This window comes from Sapajus apella, unplaced genomic scaffold (assembly GCF_009761245.1).
Source record: "Sapajus apella isolate SASKATOON/1434 unplaced genomic scaffold, GSC_monkey_1.0 scaffold269, whole genome shotgun sequence".
NCBI classification, from domain to species: Eukaryota; Metazoa; Chordata; class Mammalia; order Primates; family Cebidae; genus Sapajus; species Sapajus apella.
Genome location: NW_022437209.1, coordinates 162,400 through 186,280, shown reverse-complemented (window position 1 = coordinate 186,280; position 23,881 = coordinate 162,400). Strand labels below are relative to the sequence as shown.

The window sequence follows — 23,881 nt, the reverse complement described above, 5'->3', positions numbered from 1 at the left end:
GCCCCTCACAGTGCGGGTCCCAGGCATAAGCCACTATGTAACTTTCATTACTTCATTTTAAAAATAAAAGGTAATGTCCAATTGCTAGAATTGTTTCCAAACACTCTGAATTTCTATGCTTAAGTCATTAAAGACTAGAAACAAAGGATACAGATTATCATTTGTAAGCCACGCTTTCAATAGCAGTGATATAGATGAATATATTTAAACCTGAAAAAAAGTCCATAATCCACAAGTTGAATGTATTCATGTACTGTCTATAGACTTAAACTTTTAAATAACTTTTTAAAGCACGTTACACTGGGTGACAGAGCAAGACCCTGTCCCAAATAAATAAATAAATAAAAGCACATTACAAAGCAGTATGATAAAGATTTTAAACCCTAGACAACTGATACATAACAAAATGTTAGCATTTAATCTTGTGGCTACAAAATTATAGATGACTTTTATTTTGTTTCTTTCTATTCTTATAGTGTGTTTAGTAGAGATAGGGTTTCACCACGTTGGTCAGGCTGGTCTCGAACTCCTGACCTCAAATAATCCTCCCGCTCTGAACTCCCAAAGTGCTGGGATTACAAGTGTGAGCCACCATGACTGGCCTAATTTATTTTGCTTATCTTGGTTTGCTACAAGCATTATATCGAATGTAAAAATTTTTTTTTCCAAATTGTTGGTGGTTTGGCCTCAAACAAATGTCTTTTCTATTCTTTTATCTCAATCTTTCTCTTCTTTTAAGTTTGAGAAAATAAAAGCCACACCCACCTTCCTTCTATATCTATTGCAAGAAATGCTATAAAAAATTTCAGAGCTTTTTTTCCCCCTTTTTCAGACCTGTTGATCACCATGGAAAACAACAATCTGACCAAATGCCTGAGTGCCCCATCCCCAAAATAAGGAGACTAAATAACATGAAACTTTCTTTCTCTAAGCAATGTTAAATTTTATACTACAATTTAAGAGTGAGTAAAACTGTTTTCAAATCCTTACATTTATAACAATTATCCTGGAGGGAGATGAAGAAATGAGGGAGAGGGAGAAACTGAGTGACTATGCATAAATCCACAGAAACAATGCAAGGTAAATTAAGAGTAAAAGAAACTATTTAGACAATTCTAAAAGCTCTAATATACTTCAACATGGGCTATTATTCTGAGTTTCTATATTCCACATGTATACAGGTTTACAGGCTTTTACAAAACTGACTTGGAGTTTAGGTGGTTAGTTTTATACAAGCACATAGTTTCCATATGGAAAAAATGTAATTATCCCACATGTAGGAAATAGTCATTAACCTGTCTGGATAATGAAAGTAATCACCCAAGGAAAACAAGCAACTTTTTTTCCTTCCAAGTCCTAAAAAATGCCATCTGTTGGCAGTCTTCTGAGCGCTGCCCTAGCCCCACAGGAAGGCATTAGAATGCTTCAAGGGGACCCCTAAGGAAGACTGACACCTAAGGAATGACCATTTCCTACTTCAACTGCATTTCCCTATTTGTATTTTTATACTAAATTATTAGAAATGGAATTGCCAGATCAAAAAGTAACAAAAGAATCTGACACAAACTGCCAAATCACTCTCAAATAAGATTACCTCAGTTTATACTCCCAGTACCAGCCATACCTTTTTAAGGTCACTAACAAGTGAGGTTGAAGGCCTCTCCAGACCAGCTATACGTTGAAGTAGAAAGACATCCACTACATATTAAATAAAAAGAGTAAATGGCAGAACAGTATGTACTGTACGATCCAAATTGCATCCCAAAAAAGTGGAAAGGCCAGCCGCAGTGACTCACGCCTATAATCCCAGCACTCTGGGAGGCCAAGGCAGGCAGATCACTTGAGTCCAGGAGTTCTAGACCAGCCTGGGCAACATGGTGAAATGCTCTCTCTAAAAAATATACGAAAATTAGCCAAAGGTGGCGTGCACTTGTAGACCCAGCTACTTAGGAGACTGAGGTGGGAGGATTGCTCGAGCCCAGGAGGTGAAGGTTGCAGTGAGCCAAGATCATGCCATGGCATTCCAGCCTGTGCAAGAGTGTGACACTGTCTCAAAAAAAAAAAAAAAAAAAAAAAGTGAATTTAGATAGCTATATAGGTTGATACAGATAACAAAACTGGATGCCGAAGAAATTCACCAGTGGGAGAAAATCCGAGGGGTGAGAGAGAAAAAGTGATTTTCTATTCTTTCTTAAAAAAAAAAAACAACCAAGTATGGCCAGGCGCAGTGGTTCACACCTGTAATTCCAGCACTTTGGGAGGCCAAGGTGGGCAGATCACTTGAAACCAGGAGTTCAAAACCAGCCTGGCCAACATGGCAAAAACCCATCTCTATTAAAAATACAAAAATTAGGCTGGGCATGGTGGCTCACGCCTGTAATGCCAGCACTTTGGGAGGCCGAGGTGGGCGGGATCATGAGGTCAGGAGTTCGAGACCAGCCTGACCAACATGGTGAAACCCCATCTCTACTAAAAATACAAAAAAAATTAGCCTGGCATGGTGGTGGGCGCCTGTAATCCCAGCTACTCAGGAGGCTGAGGCAGGAGAATCACTTGAACCCGGGAGGCGGAGGTTGCAATGAGCCGAAAGTGCACCAATGCACTCAAGCATGGGCAACAGAGTGAGACTCCATCTCAAAAAAAAAAAAAACAAAAATTAGCTGGGCGTAGTGGCATGCACCTGTAATCTCAGCTACTTGAGAGGCTGAGATGCAAGAATCACTTGAACCCGGGAGGCAGATGTTGTAGTGAGCCAAGATCGTGCCACTGCACTCCAGTCCAGGCAACAGAGCAAGATTCCATCTCAAAAAATAAAATAAGGCCGGGTGCAGTGGCTCATGCCCATAATTCCAACACTTTGGAAAGTAGAGGCTGGCAGATTATCTGAGGTCAGGAGTTTGAGACCAGCCCAGTCAGGAGTTTGAGACCAGCCTGGCCAGCATGGTGAAACCCTGTCTCTACTAAAAATACAAAAATTAGCTGGGTGTGGTGGTGCATGCCTGTAATCCCAACTACTTAGGAGGCTTAGGCAGGAGAATCGCTTCAACCCAGGAGGCGGAGGTTACAGTGAGCTGAGATCGCACCACTGTACTCCAACCTGGGCAACAAACCGAGATCCTATCTTAAAAAATAAAGTAAAATAAAATAAAATAGGCCAGACACCGTGGCTCACGCCTGTAATCCCAGCACTTTGTGGGGCCGAGAGGGGCAGATCACCTGAAGTCAGGAGTTCAAGACCAGCCTGGCCAACATGGTGAAACCCACCTCTATTAAAAATACAAAAAATTAGCCAGATGTGGCAGAAGGTACCTGTAATTCCAGCTACTTGGGAGGCTGAAGCAGGAGAATCGCTTGAATCTGAGAGGTGGAGGCTGCAGTGAACCGAGATTGTACCACTGCCCTCCAGCCTGGGAGATAAAAGCAAAACTCTGTCCCGAAAAAATAAAAATAAAATAAGTTTTAAAAACCAAAGTGATAAACTTTTGTTAAACAAAAATGGGCAAAAAGCAAATTCCTCACTTCTACAAAACAGAGTAACAGATGAATGATCAGTGTTGGTCAGGACATAGAACAACAGAAATATGCAATGCTTGGGGGAATTTAAAGTGGTATACCTTCTAAAAACAATTTGGCAGTACTCGCTAAAGATGCATATACCCTGTGCCCCAGCAATCCCTTTCATAGGTACTTGAGAAACTCCTCTATGTCCTCAAACCTGCTGACTGGTTTGCAACAGGATAAGGAGTTTGCACCACAATGTAAACCAACTATGGCTGACCCTTGAATAATATGGGTTTTGTTTTCTTTTTAAAGAGACGGGGTCTTACACTGTTGTCCAGTCTGAACTATAGTGGCTTGATCATAGCTCACTGCAGCCTTGACTTCCTGGGCTTGAGCAATCCTCTCACCTCGGTCTCCCAGGTAGTTAGGACTACAGACGCACACCACTATGCTGGGCTAGTTTTTTGTTGTTGTTGTTTTGTTTTTCTAATTAATTAATTAAATTATTTATTTCTTTCTTTTTCAGACAAGTTCACACTGTCACCCATGCTGGGGTGTGGTAGCAAATTCACTGCAGCCTCCCAAGAAGCTAGGAACACAAGTGTGCACCACTATGTCCTGCTAATCTTTGTTTATTTTTAGGAGACAGAGGGTCTTGCTATGTTACCCAGGCTAGTCTCTAACTCCTGGGCTCAGACAATCCTCATGCTTCCAACTTCCCCAAGTGTTGGGATTATGGGTGTGAGCCACTGCACCCAGCAACAACACAAGTTCACTTATACGTGGATTTTCTCCCACCTTTGCCACCCCTGAGATGGCCAGACTAATCCTTCATCTTCCTTCTCCCTCCTCCTCAGCCTACTCAATGTGAAGACAAGGATGAAGATCTTTATGATGATCTACTTCCACTTAATGAATAGTAGATATATTTTCTCTTACTTATGATTTTCTTAATATTTTCTTTCCTCTAGATTATTGTAAGAATACAGTATATGACAAATATACAGAAGACATGCTAACCAACGATTTATGTTATCGGTAAAGCTTCTGGTCAACAATAGGCTATTTGTATTTAAATTTTGGGGGAGTCAAAAATTATATATGGGCTGGATGCAGTGGCTCAGACTTGTAATCCCAGCTCTTTGAGAGGCTGATGGGGGAGGATAACTTGGGGCCAAGAATTTAGGACCAGCCTGGGCAATATAGCAAGACCTCATCTCTACAAACATCTTAAAAATTAGCCAGGCATGATGGTGGGCACCTGTAGTCCCAGCTACTAGGGAGGCTGAGGCACGGGAGGGCTGCCTGAACCTAAGAGTTTGAGCTGCAGTGAGCCATGATCATACCACTGCATCCCACCAGGGGCCACGGAACAAGACCCTATCTCTTAGGAAAAAAAAAAAAGAAAGAAAAAAAGTTATACATGTATTTTTGACTGCATGGGGTTGGGGGGTGAGGGGTCAGTGCATCAATCCTCACACTATCCAAGAGTCAGCCATATTTCTCTATAATGATGTTTAATTCAGCTGCCTTTTATTTTATTTTACTTTTTAAAATTAAAATTACTTTTTGCTGCCCATCACTGATTTTTAAAAATAAATAGCAAAACTGTCTTAATAAGTGTGATGATTTAAATTCTGGCACGAGCTTCTTATTTTGTCATGAATTGCCACTGAGTGCACTAAGAGAACATGAGAATGTTCATGGCAGCACCTTTGTAAAAGCAAAAACCTGGAAACGGCCCAATAGTCCAACAGTAGAGCTGACAAATAAATTGAGTACATGCATCTAATTCATACCAGAGTAAAAATGGTGTTATCACAGCTATCTATAAAAATATGGAGTTTAAAAAATAAAGTGCATCAAAGAAAATGTTTCCATTTATATGAAATTTCAGAAATACCAAAACTAAACAATTATGTTAAGAGATTTTTTTTAAGTAAATAAAGTCAAGGGAATGATAAACACAAAGTTTAGATTAGTGGCTACCTCTGAAGGGAGGGAAAAGAAGGGATCAGAGAGGGATACACAGGGAACTTCAAAGGCCATAACATTCTCTTTCCATAAACTTGTATGGTGAGTACACAAGTTTGTTTTTTTTTACCTTACACATACTCCACAATTTTTTAATATCTAATTCAGTATTTAGAAATGTTTTCTAATTGTCTAAAATTATTCCTCCTCCCTCACTCAAGTCCCTTGGTTGGCTCCAGCTTACCTGGTAGCTGGGTGTTACAGAGTACTGAATTCCTGTGGCTGACTGCATGGTCTCTGACACTGCTTCATACACAGGAGGGGCGGGGGCAAGCACCCGGTGCTGATGAGGAAAAGCCTCTGTGCTGCCAGGGATCCGACGCTGCTGGGCTGCATACACCGGTGACTCCTGGTCATCCAAACGCCGCTTCATTCTGCGCTCATGCTCAGGGATGCACTACAAAACCTGCAGAAACCAAAAGCAATAGCATGCAAGTCAATTCTCACTGCAGTGTGATGGATGCAACTTAGGAGTCACCCAAGTTTAGTATAAGCTTGATTCCCAGAGCTGATAATCTATTTCATCTTAGTGATGAAGTTTAAGTGCATGTGAGCATAAACACCCCCGAACACATTGTGAAGAACAAGTTATAACTGAAAAAGACAAACATTTAAATGACAGTTTTAATTAATTTGGTACTGTGAAGTTGAAAAATAGGCTCCGATTTAATATATAAACACAACCTTTTATCCCTTTATTCTCTAGTTTTCTCCTCAAATGCTATCATTCCTAATATTTATTACATATCCACATGCTGCAAAAATATTCAAGTGCTTCTTCTTAAATCTTCTCAAGACCTACTATTATAATTATGGTCTAATTTAAAATTTGTTTCAACAATTAAAATGGTATCATGGAAAGAACACTGTGCCAGGAATGGGAAGACAAAAGATTCTAGACTTGTCAATTTAAGAAGCTATGTACATTTCCTTTTTTTTTTTTTACTTTTTCTTTCTTTTTTTTTTTTTAAAAAAAAAAAAAAAAAAAAAAAAAAAAATGAAAAAAAAAAAAAAAAGAAAAAAAAATGAAGGAGAGGAAGAAAGAGGAAGAGGAAGAGAGAACAGGGGGCTTGCTTTATTGCCTGGGCTAGAATGCAGTCTAAAAATGGGTATGGCTATAATTGCGTTTAATAATAGAGACATGAAAAAAAAAATGAGGGAAGAAAATAACAAGCAGCCAACCAATATTTCATTTAAACCTGTAAATAGGTGTGATGTGGTACTGGTAAGAGTGTATATTTTGTGTATTTAAAGTGGAGAGTTCCATAAATGTTAATTAAGTCTACTTGTTCCAGATCTGAGTTCAAGTCCTGGATATTGATGTTAACTTTCTGTCTCATTGATCTGTCTAATATTGATGTTGAAGTCTCCCACTATTATTGTGTGGGAGTCTAAGTCTCTTTATAAGTCTTATAAATCTGGGTATTCCTGTATTGGGTGCATATATATTTAGGATCTTTAGCTCTTCTTGTTACATTGATCCTTTTATCATTATGTAATATCCTTCTTTGCTTCTTTTGATCTTTGTTGCTTTAAAGTCTATTTCATCAGCAAAAATTGCAATTCCTGCTTTCTATTTATTTATTTTTGCTCTCCATTTGGTTGGTAAATTTTTCTCCATCCTTTTGTTTTGAGTCTTTGTGTATCCTTGCATGTGAGATGGGTCTGGATGTAGTATACCAATGGGTCTTGGCTTTTTTTGCCTGTCTGTGTCTTTGGATTGGGGGATTTAGTCGATTTAAATTTAGAAATAATAATAATATATGTGAGTTTGATATTGCCATTTAATGTTAGCTGGCTGCTTTGCCCATTAGTTGATGCAAGTTCTTAATTATGTTGATGTTCTTTATTTTTTGGTTTTTAGAAAGGCTGGTATTTTTTAGAAGTTATGTACATTTCAACAAGTTCCTCATTCTATGTGAATTTCAGTTTCTCCAACTATAAAATAAGAAAGTTAGAACAGATCACTCCCAAGTTTTCTTCTGGTTCTAACAGTTATAAGATGAAATTCTCTTAGCTTAATAATATTTCTGTGGGAGGCAATTTCCTTCCTGCAGGACACAAAGAGTCTACAAACATTTGGCCTAGGAATCTACTTGGGTCTTAGGAGCTTTTCCACATCAGTATCACTAACACAAGCATAACACGCCATCAGTGAGAAAGAATGTGCCAGCCATCCAACGAAAAAAGGCTCCACCACTTTTCCAGTCCCAAAAAATCTCAAATAAAGATACCACTGCTGTGGAAAGAAGAAAAAATTACAGTAATAATGGGAGATTTAGCAAGCCACGCCCTCATCTGAAGTAAGGCTCTTTTTCTAAGCTAAAAAAAAAAAAAATCTTTACCTAATTTATAAGTCTACCCAACATCTTTTCTTTATCCCCTGGGAGCACAGAAGCCCTGAAGGGAAAGTAGTCTTTATAAGGACTCTCCATGGCTGTTTCACCTTTTCTTTGTCCTCACTATAGTTCTCAATCTGCCTGCCACTCTAATCCTCAGCCCTGAAATCCTGTCTCAGGTTTTTCTCACATTTCGCACACCTAGGTGGGTCCCTGACACAGCAGCACAACTGATTAATTTGCAAACTGGCCACTTTTATCTTTTTGTAAACTGGAGCCACAAATATGCTCTCTCTGTGGCCTGTAACTTCAGACTAAGTCTCTCAGCTTTGTGTGTGATAAATCTGTGGAACTCAATTAAATGGAGTTGAAAACATCTCTGACAGCTGCTGAGAAGAGATAATTTAAAATGCCTTAGCTAGTTATGCTTTCCTAGGTTTTTCTAGTATGAAGTAGCATGTTTAGCTTAGTATTCCAAAATCTTTTAACATATTAAGAGGTTGAGAATATAGATTTATGCATGCTGTTTGATATCTGAAGAGCCACTGATCAACTACGAACACTAAACCTCAACCTGTTTTGGGATGAGGAATTGGGTCTAATCAACAGACAGAGTAAAATCTCTTTTTGGCTATTTTTTATATACGTTCATGACCTACGTGGTTTGATGCAGTGGCTCGTTCCTGTAATCCCAGCACTTTGGGAGGCCAAGGTGGGCAGATCACCTAAGGTCCAGAGTTCGAGACCAGCCTGGCCAACATGGTGAAACCCTGTCTCTACTAAAAATACAAAAATAAAAATAAAAAAAAAAGAAAAGAAAATACAAAAATTAGCTGGGCGTGGTGGTGAACACCTGTAATCCCAGCTACTTAGGAGACTGAGGCATGAGAATTGCTTGAACCCAGGAGGCAGAGGTTGCAGTGAGTGGAAGTCTCGCCTTTGCACTCCAGCCTGGGTGACTGAGACTCTGTCTCAAACTAAAAAAAAAAAAGGAACAAACAATTATAGAAAGGAAAAAAAAAATAAAAAAATGTTAAAAAAAAACAAAAAAAGATTAAAAAAAAAAAAAAAAAAAAAAAGCTTTATAGGCTGGGCACAGTGGCTCACACCTGTAGTCAGGAGTTTGAGACCAGCCTGGCCAACACGGTAAAACCCCGTTTCTACTAAAAATACAAAATTAGCCAGGCATGATGACGCATGCCTGTAATCCCAGTTACTTGGGAGGCTGAGGCAGGAGAATCACTTGAACCTGGGAGGCAGAGGTTACAGAGAGCCGAGATTGTGCCACTGCACTCCAGGCTGGGTGACAGAGCGACTCTGTCTCAAAAAAACTTTATAAATAATAAGCCAAAATCAGATGTGAAGAGCACAGTATGACTACAGGAAAAAAACACTAAAGTACCTTTCAAGAAGTGGATTCTATTGGATGGGAGAACGTTTGAGGGCAAAAAATAAAAACAAAAAAGAACTGGATTTTACTCCAAACGCTGACAGGAAACTTTCTAATTTTAGCTCTGTTTTCAAACAGCCTATAAGGAAAAAGAGGATTGTAGTGAGCTTACCATAGATTAGGTATTACATTACTCTAGTTTATTCTGATATTAGACCCTATCTTTTGGCTGTAAAAACATCATTTCTTTTATAAAATGATTGTGACTTGATATGGTATTTAACTTCATCCACCTCCAGAGTTTGCTTTCCATACCATCTCTACAACACTGCAGAGGCTGAACTTTCTTTGAACTATACTTTAATCCTTTAACAATTACCACTCATAGTTCTAATAGAGTCTCGCCCTGTCATCCAGGCTGGAGAGCAGTGGTGTGATCTCGTCTCACTGCAACCTTCACCTCTCGGGTATAAGCGATTCTCCTGCCTCAGCCTCCCAAGTAGCTGGGATTACAGGTGCCCACCACCCATGCCCAGCTAATTTTTTGTATCTTTAGTAGAGATGGGGTTTCATCATGTTGGTCAGGCTGGTCTTGAACTCCTGACCTTGTGATCCACCTGCCTCGGCCTCCCAAAGTGCCAGGATTACAGGCATAAGCCACTGTGCCCAGCCCCATAGTTCTATTCTTAACTATCTCTCAAATAAATTGCTTCCCCTCTAATCATACCCCCTTATTTCAGGTCCTCATCATTCTTTACAACAACCCTATAGGTGGGATGTTCTCTAATTTATGAATGAGGAAACTGAAACACAAAGATTAAGTAAACTGCCCCAAGGTTGGCTGCCCAGGTAGTAAAAGGCCAAGCTAGGATATGAATCCAGGAAATCTGTCTCCAGAGCCTGGACTCTTAACTATTTCCCCACCTTAGCTCTCACAGAAGAGAAGAAATTAAGGAAGACTCCCTTTACTTATTTAAGACACACATGCAGGGAGCAAAATCAGCTTTCTTTAACCTTGCACACACTTAGCAAAGCCATCATTCTTCAGCCTAAACCTAAGAAAGCAGGAATGCTTTAGCAACATTCATTTACTACATCAGCAAAATGTTCAGTGAGCAGAAATGAAGATGGTAGATAATTTCAGCCCTTGCCCTCTAAACATATAAGAACTAGTTGGGAAAACATATATAGTCTCACTAGTAATAAAAAAATATGTAAAGTAGGCTGGGTGCGGTGTAATCCCAGCACTTTGGGAGGCCAAGGCGAGCAAATCACTTGAGATCAGGAGTTTGAGACCAGACTGGCCAACATGGTGAAACCCTGCCTCTACTAAAAATACAAAAATTAGCCAGGTGTAGTGGCGGGCACCTGTAATCCCAGCTACTCGGGAGGCTGAGGGAGGAGAATCGCTTGAACCTGGGAGGCAGAGGTTGCAGTGAGCCAAGATCGCGCCACTGCACTCCAGCCTGGGCAATAGAGCAAGACTCAGTCTCAAAAAAAAAAATTTACTCCAAAGGAATTGGCAGATAAAACCCCACAATGATAGCGTGGGTAAGGATACAGGGAAACACTGATGGGGGAGGTTGTAATTGGTACAGCCTCTATTGTTGGCAACTTGTAGATATTTATTAACATTTGTTTATTTTTTTTTTTTCTTTTTTTTTTTTTTTTTTGAGACGGGGTTTTGCTCTTGTTACCCAGGCTGGAGTGCAATGGCGCGATCTCGGCTCACCGCAACCTCCGCCTCCTGGGTTCAGGCAATTCTCCTGCCTCAGCCTCCTGAGTAGCTGGGATTACAGGCACACACCACCATGCCCAGCTGAATTTTTGTATTTTTAGTAGAGACGGGGTTTCACCATGTTGACCAGGATGGTCTCGATCTCTTGACCTCGTGATCCACCCGCCTCGGCCTCCCAAAGTGCTGGGATTACAGGCTTGAGCCACCGCGCCCGGCCTTTTTTTTTTTCTTTTTAAGATGGGGTTTCACCATGATGGCCAGGCTGGTCTTGTACTCTTGACCTCAGGTGATCCACCCACCCCGGCCTCCCAAAGTGCTAGGATTACAGGCATGAGCCACAGCGCCCGGCCCTATTTATTTTTTGGAGACAAAGTATAGCTCTGTCACCCAGGCTGGAGTACAGTGGCATGATCTCGGCTCACTACAACCTCTGCCTCTCGGGTTCAAGCAATTCTCCCGCCTCAGCCTCCTGAGGTGCTGGGATTATAGGCCTGTGCCACCATGCCTGACTAATTTTTGTGTTTTTAGTAGAGATGGGGTTTCACCATGTTGGTCAGGCTGGTCTCAAACTCCTGACCTCAGGTGATCCACCTGCTTCAGCCTCCCAAAGTGCTGAGATTACAGGCATGAGCCACTGCGCCTGGCCTTATCAAAAATTTTAATGTGCATACCCATTCCACACATATTATGGAAAACTATGTAAGAATCAGAAATATCAAGGTTCATCCACAAGTACATGGAATGAACATACTAGATTTTGGCATACTAAAGCTAGCAATTCCACTTTCAGGCCTCTATCCTACATACCTGCCAAGAACATTTATTGCAGCAACATATAAAAATCTAAATGTCTATCAACAGCAAAATAAACCTGATCATCCACATTATGGAAAACTATGTAGGAATAATCAGAAAGATCAAGGTTTATCCACAAGCACAAGGAATGAACTCTAATACATACTAAATGAAAACAGCAAGCTATAGAATACATATAGCATGATCTCACGTATACACACATACACACACAATGTACTAAAGATCTGTGCATTTCATTGTATGTAAAATTTGCATCAAAAGAAAAATATGGCTAGGCACGGTGGCTCACACCTGTAATCCCAACATTTTGAGAAGCTGAGGCTTAAGGATGGCTTGAGCCCAGGAGCTTGAGACCAGCCTGGGCAACAATGCGGTGGCCCTGTCTCTACAAAAAAAAAAAAAAAAAATGTACCTGGGAGTGGTGGTGCACACCTGCGTACTAGTTACTCCAGGGACTGATGTGGAAGGATCGTTTGATCCCAGGAAGTTGAGGTTGGAAGGCCGTAGTGAGCTGTTATACGTCACTGTACTCCAGCACGGGCAACAGAGCGAGACTCTGTCTGAGGAAAAAAAGAAGCATGCTAGCCAGGCACAGTGGCTCACAAAGTGCCTGTAATCCCAGCACTTTGGGAGGCTGATCTCTTGAGCTCAGAAGTTCAAGACCAGCCTGGGCAACACAGCCAGACTCTATCTGCAAAAAATACAAAATTAGCCAGGCATGGTGGCATGCACCTGCACTCCCAGCTGCTTAGGAGGCTGAGTGGAAGTATCAGATGAGCCCAAGAGATAGAAGATGAGGTGAGCTGAGATCTTGCCACTAAACTCCAGCCTGGGCGATAGAGTGAAACCCTTTCTCCAAAAAGAAAAGAAAAATGCCATAAACAATATTAAACTCTAGATATGACAAACATGATCAAGTGCTTAGATGAAGTATACTAATGTCTACAATTTATTTTGAAATTAAAAAATTAGATTCATTGATGGAGGGATGGATAGATGGACAGACATATGTTAAACCAACTAGCAGAAAAATGATAATGGTAAAATCTAGATAGTGTGCATATGAGTGTTCATTATATTTACTAAAAATCAACTTTGTTGCATATTTGGAAATTGTCTTAATAAAGTCTTGGAAAAAAAAACCCACAGGTTCTGAGGGTTAGGAAAAAAAACTTGGGAGGAAAAGCCAACAATACAAACCAGCTCGAGTAGAAAAAAGTAAACACTATAAATTGGGAAAAGCGTACAGACATGTACACTTGGGAAGACTCTATAAAGGTAAATATTCAGCTACATTTTGAAAATTAGAGATGAATTAGAACATGGGGGTACAGAGCATGAAATTAAAATATTATAGTAAGTTTAGACTCACAGGCAATAGTTATTTACAATTTTTGCCAAGTCACTCATCCCGCAAATAATTACCAAGTACGTACCACATGCCTGGCTCTGTGCTGAGTGTCAGAGGTCCAGCACTGAGCAGAGACTTCCTCCCTGACAACAGCCAAGTCTTCCAAATATGACTGCTATCAGCTGATGTCCTCCTCACAACACTCCTGTCAGACAGGCAGTCCCAGAACCCTCCTGTTTTGTTGTTTTTTGTTTGTTTTGTTTCGTTTTTTGCAATAGCATATCACTATGTCCACCAGGCTGGAGTGCAGCGGTGCCATCACAGCTCACTGCATCCTGACCTCCTGATCTCCTCCCACTTCAGCCTCCCGAGTAGCTGGGACATAGGCACATGCCACTGCATCTGACTAACTTTTGTATTTGCTGCCCAGGCTGGTCTCAAACTCCTGGCCTCAAATAATCCTCCTTTCTTGGCCTCCCAAAGTCCTGAGATTATAGGCATGAGCCACTGTGCCCAGACAGAACCCTCTTCTTTTGAGGGAAATTGATTCTCAAATGACTTGTTCAAGGTTACATGCCTACCTAAAGGAACAAGAGGTTGAATTATTTCTCCTTGGAATATATGACCAATCCAAAGTAGAAACATTGGACAGACCATAAAACCATACTTGCAGAGGGATACAGTGTAATTCTAGAATATAAGGTATTTGAAAGCCAAACGATGGAACCACAAAGTCAGCCACTAAAGTACTGTTAAGTCTTGCTTCAGCCACTATGGTTGATCTCCAACTGTTTCAAATTTGGAGCTTACTATATTATCAGAACTCTGATCTATGAAGACATTATGAAAAGAAAAAAAGCAATTTGATGGATATAAACTATGGGGAGAAGACAAAAGTGAACAAATAATGGCAGCAGAAGATCTAAAAGGCACCTGGAGGACAGTGGCTTGCGCCTGTAATCCCAGCACTTTGGGTGACTGAGGTGGAAGGATCGTGTTAGGCCAGGAGCTGGAGGCTAGGTGAATGAAGACTGCGCCACAGCACTCTAGCCTGGGTGACAGAGGGAGAACACACACACACACACCCCACCCACCCCTACAGGTCCTAAAAGTCACCTGGCCATGTGTTATAATAAAAGGTGGGGGCTGCACGATGGCTCAAGCCTATAATCCTAGCACTTTGGGAGGCCGAGTCAGGTGGATCACTTGAGGTAAGGAGTTCCAAACCAGCCTGGCCAACATGGAGAAACCCTGTCCCTATTAAAATACAAAAAAAAAAAAAAAATTAGCCTGGTGTGGTGGTGGGTGCCTCTAATCCCAGCTACTCAGGAGGATGAGACACGAGAATCACTTGAATCCAGGGTGCGGAGGTTACAGTGAGCCGTTATTGTACCACTACACTCCAGCAGCCTGGGCAACAGAGCAAGACTCCGTCTCAAAAAAAGAAAAAAGGATGGGATGCGGGGTGTGGTGGCTCATATTTGTAATCCTAGCACTTTGGGAAGCCATGGTGGGAGGATTGCTTGAGGCCAGGAATCTGAGATGAGCCTGGGCAATAAAGTGAGACATCATCTCTACAAAAAAGTTTTAAAATTACCCGGGCACAGTTGTGCTCACCTGTAGTCCTTGCTACTTAGGAGGCTGAGGTGGAAGGATCACTTGAGCCTGGGAGGTTGCGGCTACAGTGAGCTGTGTTTGTGCCACTGCACTCCAGCATGGGTGACGGAATTAACATCCTGTCTCAAAAAAAAAAGAAAAAAGTCTATTCTGGTCAGTTTGTTTAATGTATACTCTTAGAACAAAAAAATAAAATAAATAAATGCATACTCTTTCTTTTTTTCTTATTTTTAAATGCATACTCTTAAAATAATGGAAAGTTTCTCTTCCAAAGCAAACTTCTATCAAAGTATTAAGTCAATGTAGCTTCGACCCAGTGTAATTTTGAGTAATAGTCTAAATCAAAATTTGTCCAAAAATCCTCCTCTGGATTTAAATCTGCTAAGAAATAGAATCTAGTCCAGAATGAAAGGCACTCTATTTAAATTTCCTATATTGATTAGAATTATTGCTTGGCAGAATTAACAACCAGCTCTTCTCAAAAGACACCATTAGATCTAATACTCAAGCCTCCTTTGAACTTGGTTTTTACATTCTTCTAACAAGGTCCTCAACTAGGGGAGATTCTGCCTCCCCAGGGAACATGTAGTAATGATCAAAGACATTTTTGGTTCTCACAACTTGAGAAGATGGGGTGCTACTGACATCTCACAGGTAGAGGCAAAGGATGTTGTCAATCATCCATCCTACAATGCACATCACGGTCTCCTCACAACAAATTATTTGACCCAAAATGTCAACAGTGTACCAAGGTTGAGAAATCTAATCATAACCTAAATCTAATCATAACCCCAACTGTCATGTATCTTTTGTGAGCTTTGGTGGGATTATCTTATGCTGTGGTGTGACAAGTTATACAAAGGTAGTCCAAGACAGTGATCTCGGAGACAGAGTTTCGCTCTTGTTGCCCAGGCTGGAGTTCAATGGTGCGATCTCAGCTTACTGCAACCTCTGCCTCCCAGGTCAAGCGATTCTCCTGCCTCAGCCTCCAAAGTAGATGGGGTTACAGGCATGCATCAACACACCCAGCTAATTTTTGTATTTTTAGTAGAGACAGGGTTTCACTATGTTGGCCAGGCTGGTCTCGAACTCCTGAATTCAGGTGGTCCACCTGCCTTGGACTCCCAAAGTTTTGGGATTACAGGCGTGAGCCACCAAGCTCAGCCATCAATGCTTTTTTTTATGGCATGATATACCTTTAACCGTATAATACCAATATACATTGGCCATATCCTCTGACTTAAAGATTTTTTGGAACTCCTATCTTTTTTCACACCTGGTTCCCTTTCATCCTTCTCTTGGTTTACTCTTTTAGGTTTGATCTGTAAAACTCTGTCTCAAAATTTTAGAGCTGTTCTGATATCATAATGCTCACTAAATCTATAAAAATAAATGTATCCACTTTGGAGGCCAAGGCAGGTGGATCACCTGAGGTCAGGAGTTCAAGACCAGCCTGACCAACATGGTAAAACCCTGACTTAAAAAAATAAATAAATGTATCATTATTACTTACCATTTTAATAAGAATGTAAGTAGCAAAAAAAATAAAATAAAAATTTTTGACGCGGAGTCTCACTCTGTCACCCAGCCTGGAGTGCAGTGGTGTAATCTCAACTCATTGCAACCTCTGCCTCCAGGTTCAAGCGATTCTCATGCCTCAGCCTGCCAAGTAGCTGGAATTACAGGCACATACCACTGCACCTGGCTAATTTTTGTATTTCTGTTTATTTTTATTTATTTTTTTGAGATGAAGGTTCAGTCTGTCACCAGGCTGGAGTGTAGTGGCGCGATCATGGCTCACTGCAACCTCCGCTCCCGGGTCCAAGCAATTCTCCTGCCTCAGCCTCCTGAGAGTAGCTAGGACCACAGATGTGTGCCATCAGGCCTGGCTAATTTTTTGTATTATTAGTAGAGGTGGGGTTTCACTGTGTTAGCCAGGATGGTCTCAATCTCCTGACCTCACGATCCTCCCACCTCAGCCTCCCAAATGCTGGGATTATAGGCATGAGCCACCATGCCCGGCCTAATTTTTGTATTTTTACAAAATTTAGAGATGGGATTTTGCCATGTTGGCCAGGGTGGTCTCGAACTCCTGACCTCAAGTGATCTGCCTGCCTCGGCCTCCCAAAGCGCTGGGATTACAGGCACGAGCCACCGCACCCAGCCTTAAGCAGCAAATCTAAATTTTTATTCTGTACTTTCCTGGGCACTGGGAAATATAAATATTCAAAATGTGCAACATCCTTTAAAATGGAACCAACTACTCATTGAATGTCATGCATGAACCTGGAACATAGCCATTCTGTAAATGTTTTCTTTCTTTTAAGAAACAGGGTCATCTGGGTGCAGTGGCTCATGCCGTAATCCCAGCATTTTGGCATACCAAAATGTATGTCGGGCAAATCATGTGAGGTCAGGAGCTCAAGACCAGCCTAGTTGACATGGTTGAACTCCATATCGACACAAAAAAAATTAGCTGGGCAAGGTGGCACATGCCTGTAATCCCAGGTACTCAGGAGGCTGAGGCATGAGAACTGCCTGAACATGGGACCAGGGGTTGCAGTGAGCTGAGATCTCGCCACTGCACTCCAGCCTAGGAGACAGACTCCATCTCAAAACAAAAAAATAAATAAATAAATAAATGGGGAGCAGGGACTAGGGAGAAGAAACAAGGTCTTGCTCTATTGCCCAGGCTGGAGTATAGTGGCATGATCACAGCTCATGGCAGCCTGCTGGGCTCAAACAACCCTCCCACCTCAGCTTCCTAAGTAGCTGGGACTACATAGCGGCTAATTAAAAAACATTTTATTAGAGGCAAGGTCTCCCTACATTGCATAGACCAGTCTTGAATTCCTGGCCACAAGCAATTCTCCTGTCTCAGCCTCCTGAGTAGCTGGTACACACCACTACGCTTGGCTTCTACTCTTGTAAATTCTGATTCCGGGTCTCAGGTACAGTTCCAGTAAGCTTCTAGCTTATCATCTCCATGCATCATCAAATACAATACTTTGAAAACTTACTGCATAATTTTGTTGGAGAGAAGAGTCATCTTCTTTGCTCAAGAATTATAAGCATTCTTATTTTTAGACTAATAAATGCCAATTAGAATGAACAATACAATTATTTTTTTCATTTTTACATAATTTTTCCTTTTAACCACCTTTATACATATACCTAACGTTGGCAACTGTCCACTTACAAACTGCATCAAGTAAGTTTTGCTGTACAAATATCCTAAAAGATAAATGAATACTATCATACATCTTTTTGGCATGGTGCAGTGGTTTTGATTCTGTGTTTTTCTTTCATTTCTTAAAAATGGAAATGATGTCTCACTATGTTGCCCAGGCTGGTCTTGAACTTCTGGGCTCAAGCGATCCCTCCTATCTCAGCCTCCCAAGCAGCTGGGATTACAGGCGTGTGCCACTACACCCAGCCCGGTTCTGATATTTATAAAAAGAAAATCACACTCTAGCTGGGCACCTGTAGTTCCAGTTACTTGGGTCGGGGGGTGGGGGGGGGCGCCTGAAGCAGAAGAACAGTTTGAGCTCAGGAATTTAAATCCAGGCTAGGTAACAAAGTGAGATCCCATTTTTTTAAAAAAAAAAAAAAAAAAAAAAATTACAGCCAGGCACAGTGACTCACACCTGTAATCCCAGCACTTTGGGAGGCCGAGGCAGGCAGATTACCTGAGGTTGGGAGTTTGAATCCAGCCTGACCAACATAGAGAAACCCCATCTCTACTAAAAATACAAAAAATTAGCTGGGCATGGTGGCGCATGCCTGTAATCAATCCCAGCTACTCGGGAGGCTGGGGGAGGAAAATCACTTGAATCCAGGAGGCAGAGGTTGTATTCCAGCCTGGGCAATAGAGCAAGACTCCATCTAAAAAATCAATCAATCAATCAATCACATTCTAAACTCATCTAGGGTACAGTAATCTGAATACTCATATATATTTTTTTTGAGGGGGTGAGGTGGGAGTGGAGACAGGATCTTGCTACGTTTGTCCAGCCTGGTTTCGAAGTCCTGGGCTCAAGTGATCCTCCCTCTCAGCCTTCCAAACTGCTAGGATTACAGTAGGTGCACGCCACCATGCCTTGCTGGAAACGCATACTTTACAACTTGGTTTATACAACTTTACCATCATCCTAACAGTCTAGAGTACTACCGTCACACTGCATTCATACAGTAGTTCCTCCAAACTGTCTTCTTTGATCAGTTTTCTTCTCTTTGCCATTATAGGAGGAAAATAAATTATGGATTTTTAAGTATGTCCAGTGAAAGCTTAAAAGTTGAAAAATAGTATAAAAATTACCATATACTCCACCTAGCTTCTCCAAATGTTAACATTTTACATAATTTTTTAAGATGGTATCTCCCAGCTGGGTGCGGCGGCTCACACCTATCATAGAGAAACCCATCTCTAGTAAAAAATACAAAATTAGCCGGGTGTGGTGGTGAATGCCCATAATCCCAGCTACTCAGGAGGCTGAGACAAGAGAATCACTTGAACCTTGAACCCAGGAGGTGGAGGCTGCGGTGAGCCAAGATCGTGCCATTGCTCTCCAGGGCAACAAGAACAAAACAGTCTCAAAAAAAAACACAAAACAACAACAAGAAATTAGCCAGGTGTGGTGGCGCATGCCTGTAATCCCAGCCACTCTTAGGAGGCAGAGGCAGAAGAACTGCTTGAACCCGAAGAGGCGGAGGTTGTAGTGAGCTGAAAACATGCCACTGCACTCCAGCCTAATTGACAAAGCGAGACACTATCTTTAAAAAAAAAAAAAAAAAAAAAGATGGTGTATCCCAACTTCTTTTATACTTTTTTTGAAAGATGCTATAGGCTGGGCAGGCTGGCTCATGTCTAGAATCCCAGCACTGTGACAGGCAGACTGCTTGACCCCAGGAGTTCAAGACCAGCCCGTGCAACATGGTGAAACCTTCTCTCTACAAAAAAATACAAAAATTAACCAGGTGTAGTCCCAGCTACTTAAGGGGCTGAGGTGGGAAGACTGCTTGAGTCTGGCAGGCAAAGGTTGCAGTGAACTGAGATTGCGCCACTGCACTCCAGCCTGGGTGACAGTGAGACTCAGTATCCAAAGATGGGGGGAGAAAAAAAAAAGGTTGCCTTAAGTTTTGGGAAAAGCAATTAAGAAAATTAAACAGCTGTGGTGCACACCTATAGTCCCAGCTACCCAGGATGCTTAGGCAGGAAGATCACTTGAGCCCAGAAATTTGAGGCTGCACTGAGCTTTGGATCACACCACTGCCCTTCGGCTTGGGCAACAAAGAGAGACCCCCATCTCTAAAAACTGAAGTGTAAGACTATAATTTATTTCACTACTGCATCCCCTCTTAAGCAATTCCATCATTCTCCCATTGTCCTATTTAGTCCTCTTTCACATATTTGGGAATTGCTGAATAATGATGAAGTAATTCCTAGGATGATGAAATGCCAAAATGTTTCAAGATACAGGAAAAGTAAGATCAGTAAAACTCCATAACATTGTTTACATGTACCAATGATAATAGCTAAAATGAGTTTATTCCTTTGGAAAAAAAATAAATTTTCAGGCCAGGTGCAGTGGCTCACACCTGTAATCCCAGCACTCTGGACAGCTGAGGCAGGAGAATCACAAGATCAGGAGTTTAAGACCAGCCTGGACAACATGGTGATACCCCGTCTCTACTAAAAATACAAAAATTAGCCAGGCATGGTGGTGAGTACCTGTAATCCCAGCTACTTCGGTGGTTGAGGCAGGAGAATTGCTTGAACCCAGGAGGTGGAGGTTGCGATGAGCTGAGATGATGCAAGTGCACTCCAGTCTGGAGACAGAGAAAGCCTCCATCTCAAAATAATAATAACAATAATAATAAATTTTCTCTTTGCTGTTCTGAAGACTTCCAATACATGAATTCATGAAATATGTATCTCAGAAATAATTAGTACTGATTAAAAAGAAACTCTAAAACTGAGTCCAGACCAACTGCAGTGGCTCACACCTGTAATCCCAGCACTTTGGGAGGCCAAAGTAGGCCGACTGCTTGAGTCCAGAAGTTTGAGACCAATCTGGGCAATACAGAGTTCAATGACACTGATGTTACATAGACATTTCTTACTGCTGTAGATAGAAAATGAACAGGAAATGACTTAGTTCTATCAAAAGGTATTAACTGTTATCTATGTCAATTTTCTGATTTGATCATATTATTGTGGCTTTAAAAAATGCACTTCAGGAATCTAGGTGCAGACTGTGGCAATTATTTGTATTATTTTTGCAACTCTCCTGAAAGTCTAAAATTATTTCCAAATAAAAAGTTTTTTTAAAAATTAAGTATTAGGACAGGCGTGGTGGCTAACACCTGTAATCCCAGCACTTTGGGAGTCCGAGGCGGGTGGACTGCTTAAGTCCAGAAGTTTCACACCAGCCTGGGCAACATGGTGTGACCCTGTCTCTATTTAATATAAGAAATTTAATTCTTTCTTTTTTTTTTTTTTTTTTTGGGACGGAGTTTCGCTCTTGTTACCCAGGCTGGAGTGCAGTGGCTTGATCTCGGCTCACCCCAACCTCCGCCTCCTGGGTTCAGGCAATTCTCCTGCCTCAGCCTCCTGAGTAGCTGGGACTACAGGCACGCGCCACCATGCCCAGCTAATTTTTTGTAGTTTTAGTAGAGATGTGGTTTCACCATGTTGACCAGGATGGTCTCGATCTCTTGACCTCGTGATTCACCCGCCTCGGCCTCCCAAAGTGCTGGGATTACAGGCTTGAGCCACCGTGCCCGGCAGAAATTTAATTCTTTCCAAATATTTATAAAGCCATGTGCAGTGGTTCATGCCTGTAATCCCAGCACTTTCAGAGGCCAAGGTGGGTGGATTGCCTGAGATCAGGAGTTTGAGACCAGGCTTGCCAACCTGGTGAAACCCTGTCTCTACTAAAAATACAAAAAATTTGCCAGCATGGTGGTAGGTGCCTGTGATCTCAGCTACTTGGGAGGCTGAGAAAGCAAAATCACTTGTACCCGGGAGTCAGAAATTGCAGTGAGCCGAGATCGCGCCATCGTACTCCAGCCTGGTGACAGAGAGAGCCTCTGTCTCAAAAACAAAACAAAACAAACCCAACCCAAAAATTAGCCAGCGGTGGTGGTGGGTGCCTGTAATCCCAGCTACTTGGGAAACTGAGGCAGAAGAATTTGAAACCATGAGGCGGTGGTTGCAGTGATCTGAGATCATACCACTGCACTCCAGCTTGGGCAACAGAGCGAGACTCCATCTCAAAAAAAAAGAAAAAAACATATTTATAAAAGATAGAAAAAAGTAAGGCCAGGCACACTGTGGCTCATGCCTGTAATTCCAGCACTTAGGGAGGCAGAGGCAGGCAGATCACCTGAGGTCCGGAGTTCAAGCCCGACCTGACCAACATGGAGAAACCCCGTCTCTGCTAAAAATACGAAAAATTAGCCAGGCATGGTGGTGCATGCCTATAATCCTAGCTACTCTGGATGGTGAGTCAGGAGAATTGCTTGAACCTGGGAGGCAGAGGGTACGATGAGCCAAGATCAAGCCATAGCACTCCAGCCTGGGCAACAAGAGAAAAACTCCATCTCAGAAAAAAAAAGAAAGAAAAAGTAAATAAAATAAAAATTTAAGTATTAATAGCAGGGAAGGGACGAGCCCATAATCACAGCAGAGGAAGGATTACAGAGAGACACTGTAGGTGGGAGGACGGCTTGAGGCCAGGAGTTCAAGTCCAGCCTGAGCAAAATGGTGAGACCTTGCTGCTCTCAAAAAAAAAAAAAAAAAAAAAAAAAAATTTAAAAACAAAAAATAACAAAACATTATAAGTGGGATATGATGATATATCCCTATGGTCTCAGATATTGGGGAGACTGAGGCGGGTAGATCTCTGGAGCCCAGGAGTTTGAGTGTAACCTGAACTAACATAACAAGACCTTGCCTCTAAAAGAAAAAAAAAATTTTTTTTTTATTTTTTTGAGACGGAGTCTTGCTTTGTCACCAGGCTGGAGGGCAGTGGCGCAATCTTGGCTCACCATAACCTCCGCCTCCTGGGTTCAAGCAATTCTTCTGCCTCAGCCTCCCAAGCAGCTGGGACTACAGGCCCGTGCCGCTGTGCCCGGCTAATTTTTGTATTTTTAGTAGAGACAGGGTTTCATCATGGCCAGGATGGTCTTGATCTCTTGACATCATGATCCGCCTGTCTCGTCCTCCCAAAGTGCTGGGATTACAGGCGTGAGCCACCGCGCCCAGCCCCCCAAAATTTTTATTTATTTTTAAATTAAAAAGGGGGGCTGGGCAGGGTGGCTCACGCCTGTAATCCTAGCACTTTGGAGGCCAAGGTGGGTGGATCACCTGAGGTCGAGGGTTCAAGACCAGCCTGACCAACATGGTGAAACCCCATCTTAAAAAAAAAAAAAAAAAAGAAATTTAATATAAAAAAGAATTTTAAAAAATTTTAAAAGGAGGCCAGAGACCGGGCATGTTGGCTCACACCTGCAATTCCAGCACTTTGGGAGACCAAGACGGGCATATCACTTGAATTGAGACCAGGTCGGGCAACATGGTGAAATCCCGTCTCTAAAATAAAATATGAAAATTAGCTGGGCATGCTAGCATGCATCTATAGCCGCAGCTACTAGAGAGGCTAAGGTAGAAGGCACACTTGATTGAGTCCAGGAGGTGGAGGATGAAGTCAGCCACGATTGTGCCACTGCACTTAAGCCTGGGCAGCTAAACACCATGGCTCACGCCAGTAATGCCAGCACTTTGGCACTTTGGGAGGCCGAGGCAGTCAGAACACTTGAGATGAGCTCAAGACCAGCCTGGCCAACACGGTGAAACCCCATCACTACTAAAAATACAAAAATTAGGCCAGGCGTAGTGGCTCACGCTTACAATCCCAGCACTTTGGGAGGCCGAGGTGGGTGGATCACTTCAGGTCAGGAGTTCGAGACCGGTCAACATGGTGAAACCCTGTCTCTACAAAAAATACAAAAATTAGCTGGGTGTGATGATACAGGCCTATAATCCCAGCTATTCAGGAGACTGAGGGAGGAGAATCACTTGAACTTGAGAG

At 41.9% G+C, this 23,881-nt stretch overlaps 1 protein-coding gene across 4 annotated transcripts in view; it reads right to left on the bottom strand.

Annotated features, from left to right (window-relative positions):
• Positions 1-23,881, bottom strand: part of SIN3A (SIN3 transcription regulator family member A) — an 88,621-nt gene that overhangs the window by 53,971 nt on the left and 10,769 nt on the right. For 2 of the 4 annotated variants that reach the window (XM_032271943.1, XM_032271942.1), the window contains exon 2: positions 5,720-5,941. In XM_032271943.1, coding sequence (XP_032127834.1) covers positions 5,720-5,908 — 189 coding nt within the window. In that variant the 5' untranslated portion in view covers positions 5,909-5,941. The remainder of the gene's footprint in view (positions 1-5,719; positions 5,942-23,881) is intronic. The other 2 variants (XM_032271944.1, XM_032271945.1) reach the window with 1 other exon arrangement.